The sequence below is a fragment of the Gymnodraco acuticeps genome, unplaced genomic scaffold, assembly GCF_902827175.1.
Source record: "Gymnodraco acuticeps unplaced genomic scaffold, fGymAcu1.1, whole genome shotgun sequence".
NCBI lineage: Eukaryota > Metazoa > Chordata > Actinopteri > Perciformes > Bathydraconidae > Gymnodraco > Gymnodraco acuticeps.
Genome location: NW_022991776.1, coordinates 19,754 through 29,543, shown reverse-complemented (window position 1 = coordinate 29,543; position 9,790 = coordinate 19,754). Strand labels below are relative to the sequence as shown.

Genomic DNA, 9,790 nt, shown 5'->3' with positions numbered 1-9,790 from the left:
TAATAACAACCAGTTGACACAAATCACCTCTGTCCTCAGCTGATAGAACATCATATCACGATAGCTTAACTCACGTTCTATGATATGTTTCACAAACATGGGTCTAATTAAGCTAGTTCACCTCATGTATTGTATCAGTTCACCTCAGTATGACCTTTATCCTCCAGTGCACAGGTCAAATATTAACCTTTATTAATTTATTCCCTGCAGGAGAAAAATGATAACTCGTACCACTTATAAAGGATCAAACTGTACGTGCCTCTGATTCTAAAACCATGTCAGTAGGCCTACTTGATAGTGCTTGAAGACAATAAAGGTGTCCAATGTATTCTACTATATAGCATTATTGTGATTTCAGTGCCCAACATTTTAAACTGCATGTTGCTTTTTGTTTGGATCTTATCGCATCTCGCTCATAACTTTAATCTTAACAAGATGTTTTATTTTCATTGAGCAGCATGCCTTGATTTTAATTTTGTTTTGCTTTAAAAAATGACAGCTTCTCAGGTGTTATTCTCTTGGCCAGAAGTCAGTGAAAAGCAGGACTTGAGTATTTATGTGTATACATTTTTTTCATGTAGGGACATTCATTTTAGCAATTTCTCCAATAGAAATACTTTTCTAACAATTGACAAGAGAGCATTTGTCGTCTCATCAAACACTGTAGCTACATCAGGCAGTTTTGCCCTTTGAACTTAAGAGATAGAGACGTGCTCCTGCTTTTGGTTTGACATCAAACATACCTTTAATGTCACCTCACTTGACATAGTATTATGTAAGTTGGAAAGATGTATTGTACTGCAATAGAATAACATAACCTATACCTATCGATATTGAAATTACATTGTTAACTTATAAAGCATTAAATGGTTTGGGACCCCAATATATGTCCGACATGCTGTCCTGTTACGAGCCCCCCAGAGCTCGGAGATCATCGGGGCCGTCTTACTCATTGTTCCGCGGCTCAGAACCAAACACGCCGAAGCTGCTTTTAGTTTTTATGCTCCCCACAAATGGACCAAACTTCCAGAAAACCTGAGGTCTTCACCAACGCTGAGTTATTTTAAGTCGAGGCTAAAAACACAATTTTTTGACAATTTTAAATCTTTTAAAAGTATGTGTTTTTTTTATAAATGTTTACATGGACTGGCCCCCCCTTTTTATTAGTTTCCTCTCAATTGTTTTGCTATGTCTGAATACCCTCTGTGCTATTTGAATGATTTGCCTTTGGAAAATGTGTTGCTTTATACTATTTTCAATGCGATACACCTGATTTTGTCGAAAAATAAATGACCTATTGAACGGCTCACATGGGACTTCAGGGAGCTTTCCAGCTTGAGCACTCTTCTCGGTAAAAACTGGGAAAAAAACATTTTTGTAGACTGTATTTCTTCTTTGGTCTCATGTTCACCTTTCATACCTCAGTGTTGGACATATCACACCGTGTGTGTGTTTCTTGGTGCGAATTGAGAATAAAAACTGCTTGACATATACAGTAATGAGTGAGGGAAAGTCAGTACAATGTTTCACACTGCAGCTTCAGAAGATTTTTATTAGATATGGGAATCCAGATTATTAAGTGCATTTCAGACTAGAAGTATCCCACTAATTAAGGAGGCATTTATTTTCAAGCTTCTAGATTTTAAAGAAGTATTGCCTGAAACTATCTAAAATAAAAGGTTATTACCCAACATTAAACATTGTAGTTAAATTGTATGAATGTAATTCATAAGTGAGTGCTTTTTATAAGCCACAGATGACCACACAAATGTGGATTGTATTAAATGAGGTTAAAATGTTAACGTAGGTTCAGGAGCATGGCCACGCCTAAAACTCCGCCTCAAACCACGGCCACCCCTATTTATATCCGGCAAAACTTCCGGCCAATGCTTGTCTCTAATCCTCTCAACCCACCCTACCTCTCCCTTCTACCCATACAGTTCCCCTTCCGACTCACACCGAGCGATACATCCATCCATCCCTTCCTCCCTCCCTCCCCTCAACATCCCTACATCCCTCCATCCCTCATCCCTTCATCCTTCATCCCTCATCCCCTCATCCCTACACCCCTCATCCCTCATCCATACACCCCTCATCCTTCATCCCTACACCCCTCATCCCTACATCCCTCATCCCTACATCCCCTCATCCCTACATCCCTCATCCCTTCATCCCTCATCCCTACACCCCTCATCCCTCATCCCTACACCCCTCATCCCTCATCCCTACACCCCTCATCCCTACATCCCTCATCCCTACATCCCCTCATCCCTACATCCCTCATCCCTTCATCCCTCATCCCTTCATCCCTCATCCCTCCATCCCTCATCCCTACACCCCTCATCCCTACACCCCTCATCCCTCCATCCCTCATCCCTACATCCCTCATCCCTACACCCCTTCATCCCTCATCCCTTCATCCCTCATCCCTTCATCCCTCATCCCTTCATCCCTCATCCCTCCATCCCTCATCCCTACACCCTTCATCCCTACACCCCTCATCTCCCATCTCCCATCCCTACATCCCTCATCCTCATCCCTACACCCCTCATCCCTACACCCCTCATCCCTTCATCCCTACATCCCTCATCCCTACACCCCTCATCCCTACATCCCTCATCCCTCCATCCCTCATCCCTCCATCCCTCATCCCTCATCCCTACACCCCTCATCCCTCATCCTTACATCCCTCATCCCTTCATCCCAACATCCCCTGCCCGTCAACATCTATATTAATATACCGCGTATACTAACATCTAATTCCAGGTACCGTCTGGGGACCCGTAATCAGCCCACGCAGATTATGCCGGAGACGGAACCCCCACTCTGAGTCTCCCACTGCACGGACCACAGCTCGTCCTCCCAGACCATCCCTTCACCCCCCTCACATCATTTACATGTTACCTCAATAAACTTACAAAACATCACATTGTTGTGGCGTGGTTCCTGCTAGTGAATGAATATTATGCAATGCCTTTTGACTGACTTTTTAACAATGGAATCACTGAATCAGAAAATGATGGAGAGGAGAAAGGTGGTGGAGACTGTTCTACAGCTCGTTGCGCTCCATCTTCTCTTTGTGTTGTCGGATCTTTTCTGGGAGAGTCTGAGTCAGGAAGACAAACCGCTTCTCCCTAAGGTGCTGGCCAGCTACCTGCTCCTTTAAATCAATTGACAAGTATTCTTCCCCTGTGCCGTACTTTGGCCAGTGGGCCAGCCCATCCCCATTAGGAGACCTTAAAAAACACACACAATCACAGTTATAAAAACAGTCTTATCTCCATGTGTGTATTATCTTGTAACAAAGGTAAATTCCTACCCTGTGTGAGCAAAGTTGCTCCAATAGCTCATCATTTTTCTGCTAAGCTGTTCCTCCTCCTCAGTGCATGGCTCTAACATTGGGATAATCTGTTAAAACACTTTGCATATCTCTGGTGGTCTATTCAAATTCTGATTTATATATTTCACTCACCGGATAATGTGACATGGGTAGTTGTAAAGCACAATCCGAGAACTGTAAAGATCTCATCTCCGTGGTCACTCCCAACAAAGCTTGGCCTTCTTGACTTCAGGATTTGTGGAGGATACTGGTACTCATACAGGTATACATCAGCACCTGCATCTATTAATAAAAGATTGGACATGAGATATTTTGTTTTTAAAAGTGTGTGGCAAGAAATATTTAGCAATGGTTCCTCAAAATATTTGCATGGTAAATACCTCTGTGGACACTAGCAGTCTTAATGGCAGGAATGTTACAAATCATATCCCCTAACAGCTCGGTGAACCCGTCTCTATTTTTCACACGATCCTCACCCGTTCCAATATATTCCTCTAACACTAACTCTCTAATGATTGCATCTTCGGGCTGGAAAAAAATGAACAAAACATCTGTCAAAGAAGTTTCAACATGATGTATATTGTAACATTGTAATGTCCAGAACAGTCTGCCTTACATTAGGGAAGAAGAGGTACAGAGGGTTCATCAAATGCTCCTTATCTATCCCCTCTGTCCAGTTTGGAGGAGCAAAAAACTTAGGGAAGACAATTCACATTTTAGACAAGCACAGAGACAACACATTATCATGTTTTCATGGGCAATTGTTAAGCTCTTCAGTCACATACACATCAGTGCTAATTTAGCAATTGCACTTACATCAGCAAGCATCCAGCCCCCTTCATCATTATTAATGCCGGTCATGAATGGTACGGTAAGAAGTTCATGTGTACGGAAAAGCTCGTCCACTGTTTTTCTCAGGAAGTGTCCATCAATATTTACAGAGATTCTCAAGGTTTGATCCTTAAGAAAAACATGTGTAAAAGTTGATATAAATACTTAAAACATCATGGAAATCTAGCAGAATATTCCTATTAAAACGAAATCCGACTAAATAAATCTATATATTATTTGCATTCAATATCTCACCTCTCCCAAAGCCTCAATAGTTTTTATGTCGACGATTCTCATGCAATCAGCGATCTTCTGTGTGCTTTCGAGGCTACAGCCAGACATATTTGCCACCATCTGAGGAGATATATGTGGGATCCATCTTAACGACTTAGAAAAACAAATGTGTTGTGCACTGAAGAACGTTTACACACACTTATAATTAACCTGTGCTACTGGTAGAGGATCCTTTACAACAGCAATATCCATTCCAGCAGTGCCACTCTCAGCAATGGCATGGTGGAAGAGGCCATCAGACAAGGGTGAGAGGAGCTGTCGATTCAAGCGACAAAGAAAATGTAAGGTTCTGATGACAGAAGTAACTTTGTAGTTTTTTTTGTATTCAACTGCAGATTGATACTTACCAGTAAAGATACGCTCACTCCGCCAGCAGACTCCCCAAATATTGTAACTACATCTGGGTTTCCTCCAAAGTTGTGAATGTGCTGCTGGATCCACCTCAGAGCTTCTACCTGATCCAGCATGCCAAAGTTCCCAGACATGTGCTCATCTCCAGTGCTGGAAAGGCATACAATTATATTGTTCACCGCCTAGTAAAAGGGACTACTTTTTCACATCAAATCCAAAGTAGTGAGATATTATTTTAGTATGGTAATTCTAACTCTTCTTAGTGATTTGAGTGGTTTTAACCTGAGAAAGCCCAGAAGTCCCAAACGGTACTGGATCAGAACTACGACCATATCCTGGTAGGCAGCCAGGGCGGAGCCGTCAAACGTAGAAGCTGACCCCATAGCAAACCCTCCACCATGAATCCAGACCATGACCTGGTAAGGTAATGCAAGCCCTTAAACTTTTCAACAAGCATTGAAGGCACATTCTTACTTAGATTCTCAATAAACCACATTAACAAAGACTTTAATATGACTAGATAATAACATAGATTGTGACATCAATCCCTTTGGGGTATGGTTTTAAAAAACCTACATTGTCACTCAGTATGGATTATTCAAAAGGAATCCTTATCCAAACCTGAACAAAGTAACTGAGTATCACTCACGACATGGAGCAACTTACTGGAAGCTTGGCATCGGGAGTTCTGTCGGCAGGAGTGTAAATGTTGAGGTAAAGGCAGTCCTCTGAAATGTCTGGCAAATCCACGACCAGGCCATCAAGTTTTTCCAACACATCTAAGGCGAACTTTTTATATTGAACACACCTGAAAAAGAAACATGATTTTCAGTGAGTATTGAATATCATTTTAAAGGAAGGTATGCGACACCTGTAGCATGTGGAGGCCTTACATGGGTGGCTGCTTGGTGGCATCTCTCACTCCTTCCCATCCCTCCACAGGCTGGGGGGCAGCCAGTCTCAGAGCAGGGCCCACAGGTGGCTTGGCAAATGGGATACCCAGGTAGGCATGGACCCCACTCTCCTGCCCCTTGACACTCAGAGTCTGACCTCTCAGGCTCCCCAGCTTAGTGTGGACTTCAGGTGCTGTGAGGATATTAGGACGGACTCAGAATCTAAATGTAATGCAATGTATCAGTGCAACTTACCTGGAAAAATAACATGTGTTATAGCTAAGTAGCGCATATATTTCCCTCATGTAGGCAACATGTGTTCATTGGCTGGTTCTAGATTATGTTGGAACAAATAAATGGAAACGTTTTAGATAATACAACAACTTTCCAATTGATTTCAGCCATGTCAAACCCTATGGGTGACGTCACCACGGACACTACGTCCATTTATATACAGTCTATGGTCGAGCACTCGAGCCCAGTTAAAGCTTACTTTAATCTTTGCCATGCTTTTGTATAAATAAATCAAAAATATAACTCACTTTGGCAACAATTAGTTGAATATCATCTTATCCTGCATTACATGAAGACAGCAAAAAAAAGAAATATTAACTACAGCATGAACTCTTATCCTAATTTGCTCTTTGGCAGAGATGTTTCACCTTTGGACATAGGCACGGTCGTCAGTGGCTGAAAGGTCAACTCGATTGAGGCGTGAGAAAATGCAAACAGGTAGCTTCCAGTCATATCACTTTTAAGGCGAGACACCCCAGGTGAATAGGGTAATTTTTTTAACTTAAAGATATCAGCTATACATTTCTCCAGTTAATTACTTACAATAAGGCAATTGTTTTTTTTTATTACAAGTTTTTCTGAAATAGCATGTTTAACTAGAGAATGCAATTCCTGAAGAAATTGCTAGTGGGAATGCTTTATGCTGAAAAGCTGACGCTAAATTGCTATGCTGAAATGTAATGTGTAAGAAGAAAGTGAAGAATTGAGATTGAAATGATACATGAACACTGGGGGCTTGAATGTGTGAGGAGAGAAGAAAATAAAGTAAAAAGGCTTGGAAAAAATATTTGAACTGCAAACTTTTGAACTAACTTGATGGCGAATGCCATGCCAACGGCATTTGATGACATCCCATCATACGCTTAGATGCGTTGATGGCTGCATCGTTACCAAACCTGTGAAGTTTTGGGCCGTATAAAATGTTATATAATTCAGGCTATGAATGATATATGAACAAACCCTAATGTAAAAGCCTTCATAATATTGATAGGAATATAACTGGAAGGTTTGGTGTATCTCCGTGCTACTGAAGTGGAAATCCCGGACTCAGAGTAGGAGAAAAAACTCATTTTGAGAAAACGACCTTTAAAGATTGCAATGAGGCGCTAGCTAAACCCTTCAGTTCTTTGGATGACAGCTTGCGCCTCAACGCACTCCGTGAATGTATTTCATGTTCGGGGTCATTTGTTTTTTGTATAACCTTGCTTCTTGCAAGTGACAATTGTTGTCGTCTTCTCTGTGAACGTTTTTTTCGCCGTTCTTTTGCCATTTTGAGATTTAAATGTCCAGGAAGTGTTTTAGCACACCACGTGACGCATCTGAACGAATCACGTTGTCAGAAATTGACACCAGCCAATGAGATTTCGTTTCTTGGTTTAAAGACCCCTTTGTACTTTCACGATTGGTTGCTGATACAAAGGAAATGACCATATTTGGATCCGATGAGATTTTGCAGGAGAGACGGAACTTTCCAACGATATCTGTGGTGCAAACAGCCAGGGCCGCCCCTGGCCAACTTGGGGCCCCAAGCGACATTGTGAGATGAGGCCCCCCCCCCCCAACCGACAGTTGTTTTTGGAAACAAAGTAGGCTACTTTGCAAATATAATTCCTGTTTATTATTATTATCAACACAGTTACTTTTTTGTACAGTGAGGTAAATGGTAAATGTGCATGTATGTCGTTCAGTATGCGTTTACAGGTACGTCTGCATTTCCTGCCAAATACTAGCCTCAAAAAGATTAAAATATAATTAATGCAAATAAACTACTTCTACTAATAATAATAATAATAATCATAATCAATTCAATAATATAAATATATTATTTTATTATAATATAGTTGTAATATAGTCAAGACAAAACATGCTTATGACATGCTCAAAAACTGATATTTCTTCTGTATCTGTATTCAAATGTAGTTCCCTCTGTCAGCAATGTATCAACAACTACACACACATTTCTATCAGTGTTTCTCTGTGTTGTGGTTGACATGATGATGACTGTTAGGAGTAAAAGTTTACTTTTTATTCATATATTTTTTCTTTGAATGTTTCTTTTATTATCTTTTACTGTTTTTAATGCCTTTGTCTGAATGTCTTTCATTTTTGTAAAGCACCTTGAATTGCCTTGTGTTGAAAGGTGCTATATAAATAAACTTGCCTTGCCTTGCCTTAAGGGGAGAAGCTGAGCGTCACCATGAAATGTGCAAATTGACATAAAAATGAATAAAAGGGGAAAAAATGCTCCATGTTTTTTAGGCTGCAAACTTTAACTGTTATGTAAGCCAACTAGACAGACAGTGTATCACTCTTCCTCCTGTACATTAGCAGATCAAAGGCATCACATACTTGAATGAATGTTAAATAAAGAATAATGGAAATAACTGCATCTCCATTAGCCTATATGCTATGCAGAGACTGCCTTCTTCATGTCCTGAATTGCAGCTGATGTTTTAATATGGCAATTGGCAATTTTACTTATACAACATTCACAAGTTGTACATTTGACTCATACAATAACCCACCTTCGAGTGATGCTCTAGTTTCTTCATGTTTTGTTTCCCCTTTTGCTTGCCCCGCACTGAAACTGTCTTTTCACCGACATCTCTTCACCTGCACTAGTGGCCGTATCAAAGCCGTGATTGGTCAGATGTCGATTCATTGCAACGGTGTCGGGTTACACACGTGCTCCCCTTGTCACCTCTCACTCTCGCGGGGGGTGCGCGGAGAACTGAGCGGAGAACTGAGCGGAGAACTGCGCACAGCAGCTGAGGCCCTCTGGGCGGGGCCCCCTGCGCAAGGCGGGGCCCCATGCAGCCTGTATGATTGGCCTGTAGGGAGGGGCGGCCCTGCAAACAGCGGTCGCGGTAGCCTACTTTATGTTACGCTATGGTTAGAATGCTAACTTTTGGTAATAATGGGTTTCATTTATAAAGCACTTCATATTTGATTTCAAATCCCGAAGTGCTACAAGCAGCTCTGAGGCGTAGGAGAAGCGGCGAACAAACAGGCGCCAGTGTCCTCTCCCCACAAAAACCGGTGAATTTAGGAGAAATCTACAGACGCAAATAGACAAACTATAGTAAAATAAACACTTACATGTGTATTTTGTACCTTTTCCTTCCACAAGCCTGAAAGAAAACATGTTATGGAATCAAAATAGCACAAAATCTCAAAATTGACCAGTGCATGAAAAACGATGTTTTTGCCTGCCGTGTCTCGCCTTAAAAGACATTTAAAGAAAATCAACTACAACTCCACCTTGCAGCCAGATCTGCATAAAAGTGTTGCCAAATAAATAAGTAATCTACTTCACTTACCATGTGGATCTGCAGCAACATAGAGGAATAACACAGACGTCAGAAAGAAGAAGGTTTGTTTTCCACGGAACGTCATGGTGGTGGTGTCTGCGGCTCACACTGCTTGGCTCTGCAAGCAGGAAGGACTGGAAATGAAACCTCCAAAGAAGCTGTCTCAACTTTGACCAGTGGAATCCTGCACTTATTAACCTATTACGTGCAACACAAGGCGTGACTCTGTCGCTTTTATATTACATTACATTGCATTTAGCTGACGCTTTTATCCAAAGCGACTTACAGTAAGTGCATTCGACCAGGAAGACACAACCTTGAAGAAAACAGAATCATATAAGTACATCAGGTTTCATAGAGCCAAAACATTTCAAGTGCTACTCAACTGGCTTTAGATAAGCCAGTCCTTTATCAGTATATAAGTGCTTTGTTAAAAGTTATATCGCTCGAAGTGGAGTCGAAAGAGATGAGTTTTC

The 9,790-nt window shown here is 41.3% G+C and overlaps 1 protein-coding gene across 1 annotated transcript; it reads right to left on the bottom strand.

Annotated features, from left to right (window-relative positions):
- Positions 1-1,737: 1,737 nt before the first annotated feature.
- LOC117535126 (fatty acyl-CoA hydrolase precursor, medium chain-like) lies at positions 1,738-9,543 on the bottom strand. The gene is made up of 14 exons (XM_034199457.1): positions 9,324-9,543; positions 5,710-5,902; positions 5,483-5,624; positions 5,099-5,232; positions 4,813-4,966; positions 4,616-4,720; positions 4,427-4,525; positions 4,157-4,300; positions 3,957-4,034; positions 3,721-3,868; positions 3,473-3,622; positions 3,320-3,392; positions 2,958-3,236; positions 1,738-1,784 (listed from the first exon to the last, which is right to left on the bottom strand). The coding sequence occupies exons 1-13, from the start codon at positions 9,397-9,399 to the stop codon at positions 3,050-3,052; spliced, it is 1,683 nt and encodes a 560-aa protein (XP_034055348.1). The 5' UTR covers positions 9,400-9,543; the 3' UTR covers positions 1,738-1,784; positions 2,958-3,049.
- Between the last annotated feature and the right edge of the window lie 247 nt (positions 9,544-9,790).